The 19,161-nt window shown below is 26.9% G+C and overlaps 1 protein-coding gene across 4 annotated transcripts; it reads left to right on the top strand.

Moving 5' to 3' along the window:
* Positions 1-289: 289 nt before the first annotated feature.
* Positions 290-19,152, top strand: LOC100215770 (histone chaperone asf1b). 4 transcript variants are annotated; one of them, XM_065801469.1, is made up of 4 exons: positions 290-389; positions 476-599; positions 11,140-11,249; positions 18,488-19,152. In XM_065801469.1, the coding sequence occupies exons 2-4, from the start codon at positions 491-493 to the stop codon at positions 18,725-18,727; spliced, it is 459 nt and encodes a 152-aa protein (XP_065657541.1). In that variant the 5' UTR covers positions 290-389; positions 476-490; the 3' UTR covers positions 18,728-19,152. The 4 variants fall into 4 exon arrangements, with proteins under 4 accessions (XP_065657541.1, XP_065657540.1, XP_065657542.1 ...); XM_065801468.1 differs by having other exon boundaries at positions 11,134-11,249; XM_065801470.1 differs by having other exon boundaries at positions 297-389; positions 476-539; positions 11,134-11,249.
* The last annotated feature ends 9 nt before the right edge of the window (positions 19,153-19,161 follow it).

The raw sequence follows: 19,161 nt of genomic DNA, 5'->3' as shown, positions 1-19,161 counted from the left end.
AGGGTTTTATTTTTATGGAGATTTCACAATATTTCTTGAAACTTTTAGAACTGTTGAGATCAAACAGTTCTCACAAAAAAAGCCTATGTATTTTCAGTGCCAGCACTGATATGTAAAATTTAAACTTAATTTCATTTTATAAGTATATTTTTACTTTTTTCGTCCAATTAGCGCAAGTTGAAGCTTTAAAGAAAAGGTTTAATGACAACCGTTCTATTGTTATAAATGTCTAGTTTTGAGACAAAAAGAAATAATTAGAATAAATTAATTTAAATATAAAATATGCGCACCAAGATTTCTTTAAAAAAAGATGAGTATTCCCGCTCGATTTTAAGCGGTTCGAACTTTTTTTTATCAAACAAAACAAAACAGGACAACTTAAAATCAGCGTAAGGAATAATTCATCTCAAAAAGTAGTGTAACATAGAGTCTGTTTATATGCGTTTTTAGAGTTATTAGCCTAATTTCTATATAGAGTTTTCGAGAAGTGATGGCTGCTCGTGTACGGGTGACAGATGTTGGAGTTCTTAATAATCCATGTAAATTCTTTGAACCTTTTCAATTTCAAATAACATTTGAATGTTTGGATATTAGTAGTGGTAAGTTTATTTCATTTTCAGTTCTGAAGAAGTAAAAAATAGAGACGATTATGCAATATTGAAGAAGTTGAAAGTTATTTCTTAATCTTTTTTTTTTTTAAAAAAACAACAACTCACCAACACTTAATTAAAGTGTAATTAAATGTATATTCAAAAATGTTAAATAAATGTATTTAGTTATAATTTTTGGAATTAAAACATAAATTTTGGAGTAACTTGAAAAAAAACATTATAAAGTTAATATATTTCTAATTGCTATTTCTATACACAAATGATGACAAAATAAAAATAAAATACAACAAAAAAGAATAAAAGTAAACCCAAGCAAATAAGCAAAAATTAAAATAAAAAAAGAAAAAGTGTATAAAAAACTCATTTAAAAAAGGAATTTTTTTTAATATTAATTTGATCTTTTATGTTTTTATACTATTAAATTAATAGAAAGTAATAAAAATAGTTTCAGTTTATAAAAAAAAAAGTTTAGGTATTAAACCATTTACCTATAAATAATACATGCATCATTTCTATCCACAGGATTCCAAAAGTCATGTTTATAAAGATAAAATATATTTGAAGTCATCATAGCATATTATTATCAACATATAAACTCAAGAAGAAAAAAAAAAGTTTTGTTTTAAGTGCAATTTTATTTAAAGCATAGAATGAAATATAGGGTAATTGATTTTGCAAAGAATTCCACTTCTTACAACAAAAATTGAAGGCTTTCATCAGCAAAAGTTTGCTGTGAACATTAGTGTTGTAGGTTTGAGTGGTTAAAAGACCTTTTTTAGATATCTTGTTTATAAAGAAATAAATGTATTAACAGTAACACAGATGCAAAAGGTATTTTGAAAAATGAATAAATATGATTAAAAATCAAATGAATAATATGTAAAGTAATATAAACCAAAAGTATTTTTGCCATATTATGTAATGAACTCAGCTGATCTTGAAACATTTTAACTTAATGTTTATAATAATATTAATAATATTTAAAGTTAATTTTTATAATCTGTGGTCAAAAACGAAATATTGTTAATGAAATAAAGTATTTAAGCATATTGTTGAATAAAAATCTTCTGTTCATCCAACAAATAAAATCAAGCTTGAAATGCTTACCAAAATAAGGCAATTATCAATTATGAAACCCTTATGTATGGCTGTCAGATATGTTGACAAATTTTATACATTCACAAAAAAACCTTTATAAACCTTCAAATTAAATCATTAAGAATAATTCATTTTCAGCCTAATAGTTTTGACATACCATATAGTCTTCCTAAAATTTTGAAGTTTGATGAGCTCATCTACTTGTCAAATTGTATATTTGTATAGGACATGATCCACAATAGCATAACCAGCAACTTCAATAACTATTTTATATTCACAAAGGATATTTATAGCTATAATCTTAGATACATATCTTATGGCAGTCTCTCATTGCCTTTCAAGCAAAAACCTAAATATGGCATTAAGTTTATCAAGTATCAGTCAAGCTTTATAAGCAAGTAACTAGCTAGCTATCTAAGCTAGCAACTAGCTATCTATGTAAGCTAGCGACTACCTAGCTATGTAAGCAGCAACTAGCTAGCTAAAAAGCTAGTGACTAGCTAATAACAACTTGTAAGAATAAAGACAGCAATTTGACCATGATGATCGCTAGCCAGATAAGTTAAAGACTAGCTAGCTATATAAGCTAGTAACTAGCAAACAACAACTTGTAACAATAAAGACAGCGATTTGGCCACGAGGATTGCTAGCCAGATAAGTTAACAACTAGCTAGCTATATAAGCTAGCAATAATTCGTAACAATAAAGATAGCAATTTGGCCAGACAGATAGCTAACTACTAACTAGTGACCAATCAACAATAAAAAATAAAGCTATTCATCTAGAAGAATATGTAAGACAATGTGTATGACAAAGAACTACATTTTAAAAAACATTTAAATAAGATTACTTTTATAATTTTAATAGAAATGTTTAATTAAAAGACATCCATGAGATTGCATAAAATGAAATACAAAATATAAAAAATGTTTTAATAAAAAGATTGAAATTTCTGTCCGATTTCAAAAGATTATAAAATGGATTATTTTTTAAAATTAAAGCTAAAAAATTTTGCTAACATTAACTTTGTAAACACTTTTAAAAAGATAACAAAATACATTTTGTAAATATTAATTTTTAGCTTTTTTATTTCCTTTTAACTTTTAAAAATAAATGGCAAAAAGTTATAACAGATAAAAAACTGTTTACAACAAGCATCAGCATGAAAATAAGTATATAAAGTGTTAGCCAGAATTATTACACGAGTCAGTTGTGTAAAATATTCTTCATTTTCTAACAAGGCTAACTCTGCTTATTAAAAAATAATTTCTCTTTCTTGATGCAAAATATTGTCCTTTTGATTTTTTCAAAAATTTTGCAATTATTGCAATAGTTTCAGTGGATTCAGTGGTCGTTAGGAATAAAGAGTAAGCTGCATCAAACTTTTTATGGTTGTATTTCAGTGTGTTTTAGCATTTAATTGATTTTCAAACTAAGGAGATTCCAATCAGGACTCAAATTAATGTAAAAAAATCTAACCTCGATTTTGTTGTTGCTCATAACCCCTCCTCCACTCCCGCCGGAGGGGAGGGGGCATTATTTATTTTAACTTATTTATAATAACATTTATAATAAGTCTCATTTTTGCATAAGATGTCATAACATTTACGTTCAGCGGTTGTAAAGTAGCTTTAGTTATAATTTACATTATTACTATTATTATTTTGCATTAAATCTAATGGCTGTACTTTTGTAAAATCAATGAACTTGATATAATCTTCTTTTAATTAATTATTTCATTTTCTATTTTATTTACATATTTTAAACTGTTTAAAACAACTAGAATATTTAATTTTCTGTAAGTTTTTTAAAAGTAAAAAAAATTATTTAAAACTCTAACAAAACAATCTATAAATTTGAAACAGTTATAAAAAACTATTAAAAATGACGAAAACATTATCGTGATAAAATGTTAAAACTTAAAATTTTCACGAAAACCCGCACAATCACAAACAAGAATGATAATTAAATTCTTATTAAGTAAGTTTTCTTATCTAAGTAACCTTATCAAATTCCCATGATATTTCTATCTATTGCTTTTTCATTCAATGTATTTTTTAATAAAAGTTAGCGTTCACTTTTTTCATTCAATAAAATAAAGTGAAAGAAAAAAATGTGTCTAAATAATAGAATCTTTTATGATCTAATACTTTTTTTGATTTTTGATTTAAGTTTTGCCAAGTAATACGCAATAGTAAACTTTTTCGTAACGAGTCAGCGCCTTTTACGGCCATTTTGCGTAAATCACGCCCAATTGGAGTATTATTAATAACATGGTTAGATAATGAAACTGAACCTAATGTTGTTTGTTGATGAATTCGCGTGGCCTCTTTATGTTGCGCACTGCTTAAGTGCGATGCCAGTGAATCTTTTTTTATTAATATTGTTCCTGGTTTGATCCAGGTCATGGAAAACAATTTTGTTTGACTTATCCGTTTTTCAAATTGTTTACATAAATTGCATCTTAATCTTATAACTTCATTTCCATTTAAATTGTATTCTAACTCGCAATTAAAATGTTTTTTCCACTTTTTAACTGTAGATAACCTGAATCTGTGGTCCTTATTTGCATCCATTTATTGTTATTAATTTAAAATTAGCAAGTGTACTAACAAACTTTAAAGTTTTTTTTTAATAACTATTTAGAGTTTTTATTGCTTTCCACTATTCTTCGCAAAATAAAGTTATAAAAATATCATTTAATTTGTTCATAATAAATGAGCTAAATTGGAATAAAGCCCTTGAGAATTCGAGTTAAGAAAGTGGCTTTTCAATCAATTAACTTTTATTTCTTTTTTCAATCAAAATCTTTTATTTCTTGATTCAAATAGGTATTTAATCGTTTGTTTTTTATAAATTTTCCCTCCTTAAACAATCGGTCTTTTTCCTGCATTTGAACATTTTTGCTAATTGATTTTCTAAATCTTTTATTTTTCTTTCTTTTACTTTGTGCTCCGCTTTAGAAAAAAATTATCGTTAAAGAAGTCACTGCAGTTTTATACAGTAAAAGAACACTAAATATTCGCGAATAGAGTATCAATCTTCTAAAATAAAAATAAAAAATTACGAAAAAAAGAAAGATTGCGAAAAAACAAATTTTAAGAAAAAACTAATCGCGAAGGTGCGAAAAGTAATCGCGATACGCTTAATTCGAGCCCTGTATATATATATATATATATATATATATATATATATATATATATATATATATATACATATATATATATATATATATATATATATATATATATATATATATATATATATATATATATATATATATATATATATATATATTTAATTATATACAAACCGTTTATCAAGCCTGTTAGACATTTACTTTAAGCTTGAATATTTATTTTATTGAATTATTCTCAAGGAGCAATTAACGGTTTTCCTTTTTTATATTCGCTTCCTTTTATTATTTTAAATTTAGTCATTTTTAATATTACAGGTTTACTTTAACATGTTAGATATTAGAAATGATTTTTGAATTTTTTTATAAACAACAATATTATCAAATAAAAAATTATTTATCTAAATTTATTATATATAGTTATTATATATATTTATAAATATATACAATATGTATTTTTTTTAAGTGTATTTTGTGATGTATAACCTCCAAAATGTTTTTTTTGTAAAGTTTTGGCATAATATTGAAAATACAGTTAAAACCAAATAATTAAAACCAGTTGTTATTATAATTAAATATTAATCACATAAACTAAAATTAATAAACATACTTAAATTATATTAAATAGGTTATATTTATACCTTTTTTTTTATCTCAATAATATTATTTTTGACAATGGTTTTAGTTTCATACATATTTGAGAAGCCCATTTGTTAAACCCGCTAAGTCCAAGAAAACTAATTTTGAGAAAACAACGAAAAACTAAATAACTCTTAGTTGCACATCAACAGAAATTGATATTTTCTTTGTCTATATTTAGGAACAAAAATTTTTTAATTGGTGTAATACTTTAATAGATGATAGATTTCACTATATAGAATGTGGAAATAGAATTAACTCAAAGTTTTTATTTTTGTGGCTTATGCATTTATACCTGTTCCTTTCCACAGTTTTTTTAAGGGCCTCCAACACACTAGACATGGCACTGCATCATCATGATATTAAGGTATTTTTTATCAGACCATGCTTAAGTAGAATAATAATGTAATGTGATAAGATAATTATCATGATGCCTGTAAATTAATTTAGACGTCGTCATGTTACAAACCCTGATTGCCATAATATTTGTGTTTGAGCAAAATCTTTGTAATTAATCTACTTATTTAGGTAGAATCATTATTAAAGTACTTTAATAACACATGTTTACTTAATTAATTAAGTAAACATGTGTTATTAAAGTACTTAATGTAAAGTAAATAACCACAAAGAATTTCTCCAACACAAATATTATGCTCAGTGGGAAATGAGCTAGGAACTATCTAGCAAATAGCTACCTATTGGTAAAAGATGCGTTTATGACATAAAATTTGTAGTAATACATGTTTTAAACATGTCTTGTGTCATCTGGCTATCTTTTTCCCACTGGGTGATGATCAGGGGTGTAACATGACGATGTGTAAATGAATTTACTGCATGCAAGCATCATGACAATAAAAAAAAAAAATTTGCGTGGCCAGCAATAGCGTTCGATTGCATGCCATTCCTATCCATGCCTGTAAATGTGTTTTATTTAAGTATGATATTACGAAAGAGTTTAAGCAATTTTTTACAAGTGGATGCAGTTCCTGGCATTAACCTGTTTTGCAGATCAGAATGGAGTTTTTTTTATCACTAGGCATATCACCATAAAAAGTTTATAAGTTCCTTCTATTCTTTCTCACTAGTCAGTTAAGGATCATATTTTTATAGAAATTCGTTGTGGCAATATGTATCAGAATGCTCTTTTTCATAAACTTGCATATGGTTTGCTTGTTAAACATTGCTTGATGCAAACATTTGGATATGACAACATATTCATTCATTTGATGTCTGTCTGTAAAAAACAACTTAAAAAAACAACTTTCAAATTATTTAAACTTTAGAATTTGTTTTTATTATTTTTGTTAAATTATTCTACATTTCTGTCACAGCTTTGTAAAAGTGTTACTGCTATACAGAACTCTTTTTTTTTTGCCATTAATAAAATTTTCACAACTTTTGTTTTTATAAAATATAGAAACGCCAGCACAAGAAGAAAACATGTTTGTCTTATTTGCTCTTTGATACTCTCTAAATTAAAATGGTGTTTGTGATTTTTGCTTTTTAAAAGCTCTGACTTTGATCTCTCTGAATATTCCATAGTTAGACTTCCACAAGATCCAAAAGGTTTCATTTTTGTTTCTTATATATATTTATAATCCTTCTATATAATCTTACTTCTAAAGTGGCTTAATTTGCTGGTTTCCTAAAATCTAATGTTTCAATAAAAAGATTATTGATATACTTTATATCAGTGATTCTCAACAACTGTGATGCGACAATTTTGTGTGCTATAAAATTCCAAAAATGTGCAGCCAAATCTGAGATATATGATTATGCTAATATTATTAAATGATTTAAAAAGAAAAATACTTTTAACAGGAATAAATGGGCCTCACAAATTTGGGGGCCCAAAATGGGTTTGGAAAATGTTTCAATTTGCAATTTTTTTTTCAGATTTTTATTGGTACAAAGTATTAGTTTTATGATTGTAATGATTGCACAACATTTCTCTTTTAGAAAATTTTTACCACTTTGTAAAGTTTTAAATTTTACAATCATCACTGCGCTATAGTTTGGTTGATGATTAAATGTGGAATTCTAGAATTAATGTATATAAAAGCTGTAACAACTAAAGAATTGTATATACAAGAACAAATAACAAACAGATCTAAACTATTTAAACTGTATAATAGTTTTTCATTCAATATAATTTTGAGGGTAACCAATGGTAAAAATACAGCCCTTGGCTATAGCCACTGTTCAGTGGGCATTTCATATTTTTTTAAATCTTATCCTAAAGAAAAATTCAAATTAGTGGAATAAGTATAAATATTGTTCCTAATTTGAACTTTTTGCATTTAAAAGTTTTCTTTGTTTGGTGTGGATTATGTGTAATTCATTTTTGTACATTTTGACTTTAATATTGGTTTTGATTAGTGAATCCAAATCCGGATTTCGGAATTCCGAAATTCCGTCATATTTTGAATTTTTAAAAATCCGGAATTCAAAAACGCAAATTCCGGATTTTTCGAATTTAGAATTTCGATTATTTAATTCTTATTTTATTTTTGAAGTTATTTAGAACTGTTTTTATAAAAATTTCAAAAAAAACTTTTGTTTTGTTTTTATATTATGTATTTCTTCCGTTCTAAAAATTTTAATTTTTATTACTAAAAACGTTTTTCAACGACAAAGTCGTCATCCTCAGTAGTATAATACAACAGTTTTTAGTAATAAAAATTAAAATTTTTAAAACGGAATAAATACATAAAATAAAAACAAAACAAAAGTTTTTTTTTGAAATTTTTAGAATTTCAAATTTAGAAGAACTTTTACTATAGATGGCAGCATTGTGTACTTTCACTGTTATAAATTCAAAAAATTTAAATTTTAGTAGGCTTAGGCTACTGCAAGTGCATTAAATTTTTTTTTTTAAATGAAATATTAACATTAAGAAATTAAATTGTATGCAGAGCAGACAAAGTAAGTCATTATATTAATTTTATGTTTCAAAAATTTTGTAGACTTACATTGTTATTGTTTTAAATCCCAACCCAAGTATGGTAGATAAATCTGAAGAAACTTTTATGGACATTTCAAAAGAAAGCTCATCAAATTCAGTGTGGAAATATTTTCTACGAGGGAAAACAAATCAGGTGGCGAAATGCATGCAATGCAAGCAAGTTTTAAAGATATTGGGTGGATGTACAACTCCCATGCACACACATCTTCGTTCTAAACACAACACAGTTTTGAACAAGCGAAAGTTTGATGAAAATACAACAGCTTCTACATCTGACAGTAACGATAGTGTTGTGAGCACAACCAGAAAAACGAACACGATCATTGATTTTTTCAAGTCAAAAAAAGATGAAACTTTTCCTGCTGTAGTAGCTAGAATGATTGCTTCTGATGGTTTACCGTTTCGTGTTTTTTGTACGTCAAACGATTTAAGAAAATGTTTAACAATGCGTGGATTCGGTGATATTCCAAAATCACCCACCAGCATACAGAAAGTCGTGATGGATTATACTAAAAAAATTAAACAATTGCAAATTGCTGAAATTAATCAATTAAAAAAGAATTATGCTTTAGTCTAACATTAGACGAGTGGACGTCCTCTCGAAATAGACGTTATATGAATGTTAACGTTCATGGGTCCAAAAATATCTGGAATTTGGGTCTTTCTCAAATTAATGGTCGATTTGCGGCTGAAAATTGTGTAAAATTGTTAGAGGACAAGTTAGAATCATTTCAGTTAAATATAAGGAACGATATTTCGTGTATTGTAACTGATGGTGCTTCTATGATACAAAAAGTGGGTAGATTATTACCATGTGAACAAATTTTGTGTTTTGCTCATGCAATTCAGATTGCAATTGTAAATGTGATCTACAAACAAACAGAGAAAGAGGTAGATGAAGATGATTATGAGAGTGTCCTAGATCTGGGCTCTGATGAAGAAGATTTAAGTGATGATGAAGGAATGCAAGTGGGGACGAGAAATGAATGTGATGTAGAAATTACTGAAAAGTTTACGTTGCGAAATGTTATCATGAAAGTTCCGGTAATTGTTCGAATGTTTCGACGTTCCCCTTTAAAAAATGAAGTGTTGCAAAAACATGTGAAGGAAGATCATGGAAAGAAATTGCAGCTATTGCTTGATTCGAAGACTAGATGGAGTAGCCTGATGTCCATGTTAGAACGTTTTAATCTTTTGAAAAATTCAATAAAAAAGGCAATAATTGATATCAAAGCGGATACATTTTTGAATGATTCAGAATGGAATATAATATCTACAGTTTCTAGAAATTTGAAGCCTATAAAATTAGCCGTAGACGCGTTATGCCGTGCTGATGGAAATTTACTTTCTGCGGATGCAACATTTACGTTTGTGTAAGAAAATTTTGATGAGAATGAAGAAATTGGCCGTGAAATGAAAAAAGAGTTTAAAGTTCAAATTAATCGAAGAAGAACTGTGGTATCCGATGTTCTTCAATATTTGCATAATGGGGGTAAAACCAAAATTCACAAGAACATTTTGCGTCGCTCGAAAACTGAAATAACCAAAATTATCATATCCCTAATCCAAAGACTTAGTGGTGAAGTAGCATTAGAAATAGACCCGACAGTATCTGAGTCTACTAAAATGGATGACGATAAACCTATCGAATCATTGGAAACTCAGTTATCCTTGCAGGAAATTCTTCAGCAAAAGATAAAGGAATCACTCTCGGAATCACGGTCAAAAGTTCTACAAAAATCATCGATTCATTCCGAAATTCGCAGTGAAATTAAATTTTGGGATGAAGGGGGATCCTGCGGAATGCTTTTGGAAGATCTTTACAAAAGTTTATTAACAATTCCACCAACTAGTGTGGAGTCAGAGCGCGCTTTTTCCGCTGCAGGAGCATTTTCAACAAAAATTCGATCAAGGCTCAACGACAAAACATTGGATACTTTGTGCTTTTTAAGAAGATTTTTCAAAAATCAAAATGAAAATTGAACTTTCATTTTGCAATTTTATTTACGTAGTTCAAAAATATTTTAATATGAAATATTTCCTTATTTTGTAATTTGTTTTAATTTTATTGTTTTGAACTAAATACATTTATGTTAAAAAATAATGTACTTTCTTTTCTTTATATTTTTTAAATTCTTCTATAATAATTCCGGAATTAAACCGGAATTCCGGATTTCATCTCCTGTAATTCCGAAAATCCGTAATTCAGTTTTTTACAAAAAAATGGATTCACTAGTTTTGATTTTTGTGGTTTCATATAAATTGAATAAAATATTTCTCCCTATTCAGTTTTTTTTTTTCAAGCAAATAATTCGGAAACCATTTAATCATGGATTTTTTGTACTTTTAAAGTTGAAAACTTGTTTTTCAAAAAGTTGATTTTTGTATAAACTCTAGTTAAGAATCACTGCTCTAAATATTTATATCAGTACAGTTTTATGTAAAAGTATGGTTTAGTATAAGAGGAGATTTCAATAAAAGTTTTTAATAAATTGTTAAACATAAATATATATATATATATATATATATATATATATATATATATATATATATATATATATATATATATATATATATATATATATATATATGTTATAAACTAAATAAATTAATTGTTCTGAAACTAAATCACAAATGATAAATTAAATAAATTTATGTAATTTATGATAATAAATTTATGATAGATTTAGAGTGGAAGTTGGTGTATGTTGGCGCTGCAGAAAATCCAGAATATGATCAAGTTCTTGATACCGTACTTGTTGGTGATATTCAAGCAGGAAAACACATGTTTGTTTTTCAGGTATTAATTTGTACTTTATCTAGGGTTTTTTGAAAATTCTTTATTAATTATATCATTAAATTCAACACATGGTTATGTCAATTCAATTTCTGAACACAGTATGGCTAATTTTTTTTTTTTAATAACTTTTAGTATAATATTATATATATATATATATATATAGATATATATATATATATATATATATATATATATACTACATATATATATATATATATATACTTCAAGGGTCAATTTAATTTTTTTTAAAGTGAAAAATTTTTAAAGTTATTGGACAAAATGTCCAATCAAAACCTGTTTAGATCAGACAGTGTTGGATCAAGATTTTTGAATACAATTAGAACACAAACTTTTTTTTTAAAGTATTGTCACATGTTCATATTTGTTTAGTTAAAAGGAACACAGGAAAAAGACTTGTCTTTAAATTTCAAGAGTGAAAAAGTACAGCAGACAAGTTTGCTTAGACTAGCTGCAGGCATATCTAGATTTTAGGGAGCCGAGTTATGCAATCAAAGTCTGTGTCATGTTATTCAGTTTATTGTATGTTAGTCAAGTGAAGTTGTAGTTTCTTTCCATACTGTTTAGAATATTTCATTGCAGATTTTTGTTTTTTCAATAAAATAGTTTTAATTCAATATTGTGTACTTTTTTAGATAGATCTAAATTTTTAGTGTTTCAAAGTTTATTTCAGTGTTTTTAAGAATATAAAAAAATATTTTTTGATTTAAACAATATTTGCCCATAATGTGGTTACTATGAAAACTATTTCTCCCTAGAAACAGTGTTATATATCTAACTACTTGCAAAGTAAAGAACATACAGACTTTATTTCACAAGGATTGAAAGTTAAGAAATATTATGAAAAATAAAATAAAATTTTGTGAAATACAAAGTTATACTACCTGTGTAATACAAAACAGTAAATTTACAGTTATCCAGAAAACTTACACTATTTTATTCTGAATCAATTTCAAAATAGTCTAATGGTCCAGTTTCTTAACCAAAATCATCTTCATCTTTGTCTTCTGAGCTGGCTACAATATTTATTGCAGATGTTGGCAAAGCTATAAATACTTGTGGCAGTGGTAACACTGTAATAACTTCTGAACGTAAGGTTAAGTTTTGTTGCTGCTTTAGGTGATACTTCAAGATTATGCTAGAAATACTGGATTAGAGGTATCCATTGATCTATTAAAAATATCTTCATTAACAGGCTAATTTTCCTTACATGGATTTCTCTATCTCACTTATAAAATTTATTCCTTGCTTCAGGGGCTTCTTCCCCAAAGTTTTCGATGTTTAGCATGTATCAGCACCTTATCAATCATTGCAGGCAGGTAAAAAATTTAGGAGGGGTAGCTCTGCAATTAGGGCAGACTTGGCTTGGTTTAGTATTTGTTAAAATGTTCAGGATTTTACCATCTATAAGCATCATATATTGCTTATAATTAATATTTAAAACTATAAAATCAGGTAATGTCATTTCAAAGTCACTCAGCTTTTAAATTTGCTGGTTTATATTATATTTTTCTTTCAGAACATGTTCTTTAGTTTCCTTTGTATATTCTAGCCTGAGCAACTTGCAAAATCATATAGATTGGAGTGCTTGATTGCCCCACAAAATATTTTATGGCTTGCAAATACCAGTTTGACTCTTTAATTAATTTCTGTTGCATGTTTTATAAAGTTAACATTTTTTTGTAAATTAATTTTCTATGAAATTCAGAGTTAGATAGCTGAAGTAAAATAAAATAATGTTGTTACAAAGATCTTTAAGTACCTGTCACAAGGGTTATGTAATAGAAACACAAAATTTTTTTTAGTTATTACTTCTCTCTTAGGAGGGGAAAAGAGGTATGAAAAAGACATGTTTTGAAAAGGACAATCAAAATCTTTTTTAAGATAAAAAAATATAGAATCAACAATATTTTTTTTTTATGGCAACTACAACGCATCTCCATTTGCACCTAACTTAACACTTCTGTCATTTCAAAGTCGGCAATGATGTGGCTTCATTTTTATTTTAGATTTGTCCTTTTTCCGATCCGTGTCTGTTTTATACCACTTTTCTCCTATTGCTCATAATTTCTTCAATTATATTCTTAGTTCTTAGTGTATCTTAGACTGGGTAAAATAAAACATTTTTCAATAGAATAAGATTCAAAAAATTTTAAGAAAAAAAAGTAAGTATAAAAATGTAAATAACAATTTTTAGTTAGACCAAAATAGCTAGAATACTAATTTTTTTTATGCTATAAGTAAACATAACAACATATAAATATAAAAAATAAAGTATAAAATAATGATAAATAAACTTTTAAAGTAACCAATTAATAAAATTTTTAAATTTTATTAATTTAACTTTCAAAATTAAATTAATAAAATTTTTAATTAGAAACCAAAGTGTGGTGTCATACATTAGCTGAAAAATACAGTTTGAGATTTACATTTTGTGTGCACATTGCAGATTAAATAACAAAAATTTTGCTATATGTTTTTATCATTCACCAATTATGTAACACAAGTTTTTGAGTTATCAAAAATTAGCATTTTAAAATTAAAAAAATTTTCAAATGCTAATATTTGATTGTGAGTTTTTTTACCCAAATTTTTGGTTGTGGGTTTTTATTCTTTAAAAGTGTATTTTTATTTAATAAAAATTAACCTTAATACCTTAATCATATTGCTCATCTGAAAAGGCAAACTCTGTGGGTTGACGAGCAATTGATAATAAACATATTACCCTTTCAGATAAAAAACATCTAACAGACTTTGGTTTAAAAGCATTTCAACTTTACATTGATATATAAAATATGAAATAAATGTTTTGATGTGTTTACAGCCAAATTTTGAACTTTGTCCAATCAAAAAAAAAAAAATTTTATTTAGATATTTATTTTGAAAAATAAAAATTAGACCTTTTTAAAATCCTGGAATGCATTTTTATGCAAAGAGAAGAGGTAGAGGAAGAAAGGGTGAGAGAAAAACTTTAAAATAACTTTAAGCTTTTCAGAGTGGATGGGGGTTGGGGTTGGTTCTTTTCCTTTTAGAAAATATTTTATCTTTATTCTTTTTGTCAAGTTTCTGACTGCAAGAAAATTAAAGTTATCATTTAAAGAATTTTCAATATTTCTTTAGAACTTCATTACTAATTTACTAAATTACTCCACAATACAAACTGAATTACTCCACTATACAAACTGAATGCAGTAGTGGTAGAGCCTGCAAGAAGCTTTGTTTATCATGGTCAGTGTTCCTTACTTTAAGATTTTTAAAGACTATACTTATCTTTATCTTGATAAAATGTTGGAAAGTGTTTTCATGATCCCTGTGACTTAAAGCTCTTTTATATCATGTCCAAGTTGGTTTAAATTTGGAGCAAATGATTTTTCCAGCTTGTTCTGCAAATTTTGGCTGTAATTTTTTTTTCACAAAATAAACTGTGGGCCAACATAATGTGAATTTTTAATGTTATGCGTAAGTTATAAGAGTTTTTCAATCTGACTATAGAATGCTTGATGCTGGAATCAAGGCAATACTTGAAACAGTTATCTTGTTATAGTTTACTCTGTTAAACTCTCATAAATAAAATAAAAACTAGGTTCTTGAGAACATTACCAAAGCACACACCGGTTTTATATATTTGTATATATTAGGGTTATGACAAAAAAAATTTTTTTCGGTCTGTAGTAAGAATAAAAGAACATTTTAATACTGATTGAGAAAATCACATTTATTTTGTTCAATTAAAAAAAGTTCCCACACCAAGATACCTGACAACATGGTGGGTGCAATATTACCAAAAATATTTCTCTCCAAAAGTTTATCAAGTTGGGTCTCAAAATAATTGTAATTTTATAGAAAATTTAAAAAATTTAAAGCTCTTAAATAAAAACTTTTGTGTGTGTATGTATAGTCTTGCATGGGAGTTAATAAGTATCTTCCATAAACTGTAGTTCTAAAGAGAACATTTATAAACCAGACCAGAAAACCTTTAAAAATTTGATAAAAGTTTTTTTTTTTTTTCAATAATAGATTTCTTGACAAAACCAAACCTTTGTTCGTTGTAGCTGCACTTCCTTGTAGCTGAAGGCTATAAGATAGTTGATGTAGCAACACTCTGTGCATGTTTTAAAAATATGTTTAAAAAAAATAAAAGCACTATTAATTAAAAAAACTTTCTAGTCATTATAATGGCGGTTTTTAAAAAAAAACGATAAAAGAGACAAGACAACATTAAAATATTACTTAATAGTTAAAGTCGCTTAAATGTTGTTGATAGAGACTTTTTTTATCATAAAAGTCTCTTTCGACTATGATATAAGGATATATATATATATATACACACACACACACACACACAAACTTAGAGTTTCTGGTTTTACGGTCATTACTTTCACGATATAAATATGCATGGATGCCACCATGGTTGATAAGCAATCATATTAGCCAACTTTAAATCCCTTGCAATATGAAAAACCAGTGTATCTAGCTGGGGAATATCTAGAGTTTGTTTTATCATAAGTTTCAGAAACATCTTTAGCAATATCATTATACAACTGCATACATTGCCCACCAGACTACATGTAACTTTCTGATTTCCTGCGTTTACTTCTCTCTTTTTTTATTCTGTTGACTTTAAGTTCATCTTGTTCAAAGATTTTAACACATATTTTCATAGAATCTCCTCCTTCACCTGTTAACACTTTCACTATAGGAAGATTAGTACTTAATGCTCTCTTAATGTTGATTACAAATTTAAAGATTTTTTAATAATAACCAAGTTTTCACCAGCCTTTTTATCGCCAGTTTCAAATTTTCAAGAAATTATAAACACTGTAATAATTTTTTGCAATTGGTGAAAGCAGTAATTTTAGGTTCTTCATAACTTAACTTTTAACAGTAACTTCTTTTTTGTTCTCAGGATGCCTGAGAACAAAAAAGAAGTTACTGTTAAAAGTATGAATTTTTATCATCAGAGGATGTTCACAGGTGGGTTAATTAAATCTCATAAACTAGTTTCTTATATGATCATTTTTTTCTTGAATATGAAAGAAACCACTTTTTATGAAGGTAAGGGCATACAGTGGTTTTCATAAATTTAGACGCACTCATATTTGAGAATAGAAGTTTTTAGTTTTTTAACGATAAAACAACAACAAAAAAGATTTCGGTTTAGTTTTTTTTCTATTTATTAAATAAATACATGCAGAATACAAAATTTAAAAAAAATTTACAAAAAAATTACAAATACTAAGTAATAATTAGGTACAACTACATGGTATTAAAAAAATAAGACAAAAAAAATTATTCGTAAATTTAGACGCACAATGAATTAGGAGGCATAATTTATGAACCAATCAATATTTTGTGTACCCGCCTTTTGCTTTAATACAACTAAGAACTCTTCTAGGCATAGACTCAACAAGATTTTTGCACATCGCTTCTGGGACCCTATACCAGGTCTCCTTAAGGACATCCTTCAGCTGGCCAAGTGTGGAAATTTGAACCTTTGCCAATTCACGGTCAATCCAAGCCCAAATGTTTTCAATCGGGTTCAAATCAGATGAGTATGGAGGCCATGGTATTGTCTTGATATTATGATTCTTCCGGTGTATGTTTGGCACATACCAACACTTTTGTAATTGAAGCATGACCAGATTCCTATCGAGCCTCCTCCACTTTGTACAGTCGGTCTAATGTACCTGGCGTAATACTTTTCGTGAGCCATTCTTTTGACTGTTATGTTAGATTTGCAATTGATAAGCTCAAAGTTGCTCTTACCACTGCACATGTTTTTCCATTATTTTATTGTCCAATACCTTCTTTCATGACACCATTTTAGTCTCCTTTGTTTATCATATGGACGCAGGAGCGGTTTCTTCAAAGCAGAGTAGACACCAATCTTGTATTTGATAAGTATTCGGCGGACTGTGCTTTGAGATGTATTTCGCATTGTATTTCTTGGATTAGCTCTAATAGCTCTAAAAAAGGTTATAAGGTTTTTTGACAAAATCAATTAATTTAGGTCTATTAATGAGAAATATGGGAGAAAAGTTGATTGTGCGTCTAAATTTATGAATAAAATAAAATCAAGCTTATCAATTAACTTTTTTGTGTTAATTGATATAGAATGAGTAATAAACATCCTGTAAAAAAAAATGAAGGTACTCTGTAATAGAGTTTCACTTCCTCTATTAAATTATATATCAAACATAGCGGTAGCACTTTTATTTTATTTTTATTTTGAGTATTTTCTTACATATATGTAAAAAAAAATGAGTGCGTCTAAATTTATGAAAACCACTGTATAACATAAAATATTTATTGAGTTTTCATACTCTAACTATACTAAAACAAGTTTATTTTTATTGATATTTTAAATTTTGTCTAATAATATTTTAATGTTTAGCCTCCCCAAAATGAAGAGCTTATAAACTCTAAATAGTTATAAATCTTGAGCACTCAAATAATATTGCCCTCGCATTTAAGGATGGAGAGCAGTCAGGTTTTAGGGTTTATTTGTTGTAAAAAAAATTATATTGATTACATGCTCTGTAATCAGTTTAATTTTTTAGGAAGCATTCTTGATATATGCATAAACTTACCTAAGTTTAAAGTCTGTTGCTAATTATATCTTTTTGTTTTACGCATGTCCCTACTTATAACTTTTTATTGAAGTTATAAGTATTACAGTTGTTGATGCAATTTGTGCACCACATTAGTTCATAAATTATAGCTTGTAGTTCTTGAAATTCAAAACTATTTTTTGTTAATTCTATACTCATTGAATTAATTAGTTGTTCTTTTTATTTACATTATAATTTGTTGTAAAGTTATACAAAAGCATCTTCATATGATTTAAAAATCTTATGTGAAAAACCTCAACATGAAAAAGCTTACATTTTTTCAAAATATTGCAGTAATAGTAGTCTGGCATCAAATAATCTTGTGTTCTCTCAATTATTACCAACAGTTATTTTTATAATTTTTTACTTTTAACCTTTTGTATTTATTATTTTTTGAATTCTTTTCTGCGCTTTTTTCTTGTTTACTTTATTGTTTTACTTGTTTTATTGTTTATTAATTTATTGTTTTATTTATTTACTTATTTTATGTATTTTATTTTATAAATGTTTACATTTTTTCCGATTTTAATTATTTATGTTAACTCTTTTTGACGTATTTTACTTGTTGCATAATAAATTTTATTAACTTTATTACATATTTAATTTTAGGCTGATCCGCCGAATCCTGATTTAATTCCCCAATCAGATATTTGCGGTGTGACAGTCATATTGCTGACATGTTCTTACAAAGGCGCTGAGTTTATTCGCGTTGGGTACTATGTAAACACAGATTACAGTGATCCAGAACTCAGAGAGAATCCTCCACCAACGATCATTTATGAGCAGCTGCAACGAAATATACTAGCTTCTCAACCTAGGGTGACCAAATTTCCAATAGTATGGGAATAAATCCACAAAACTTGAACATACAAATGATATAATGTGCATTGTATATAAAATATATATTAAAAAAAGTTTGAGAGCACAGTTAAATTTAAAATAATTCAACGCAGAGTGCAAAGTATAGAGAATAAGAAAGTTTATTTCTTTACTTAACCAGTATAGATGGAATGTTGTACCTATTTTTTCTGTATTTTATTAATTTTTTTTTTTTATTTATTTAAAAAAAAACTATGTATACATCGAATTTTTTTTTTTTAGCTAAAAAATAAATTTGCTGCAATATTTAAGAGAATTAAAAAGTTACTCAATAACAACGTTTTTTAATATTCAGGTGTTTTCGTTTTTTTTTAAAAAACGTTTTTTGTTTTTCATATATTTTGTTCTGTTTGTTGTAAATAAAAATATCTTAAAGAAATTTATATTTATATGAATTTGTTTTT

Source organism: Hydra vulgaris, chromosome 07, assembly GCF_038396675.1.
Source record: "Hydra vulgaris chromosome 07, alternate assembly HydraT2T_AEP".
Lineage (NCBI taxonomy): Eukaryota > Metazoa > Cnidaria > Hydrozoa > Anthoathecata > Hydridae > Hydra > Hydra vulgaris.
This window is presented reverse-complemented; position numbering and strand designations above follow the sequence as displayed.

Bases quoted from the DNA above. Each gene is read 5' to 3' on its own strand.
- LOC100215770 (XM_065801468.1), top strand. From the start codon at position 491: ATGGCTGCTCGTGTACGGGTGACAGATGTTGGAGTTCTTAATAATCCA. The intron at 600-11,133 runs GTAAGTTTATTT...AATTTATGATAG, and splicing joins ATGTTTGGATATTAGTAGTG to ATTTAGAGTGGAAGTTGGTG. The intron at 11,250-18,487 runs GTATTAATTTGT...ATTTAATTTTAG, and splicing joins AACACATGTTTGTTTTTCAG to GCTGATCCGCCGAATCCTGA.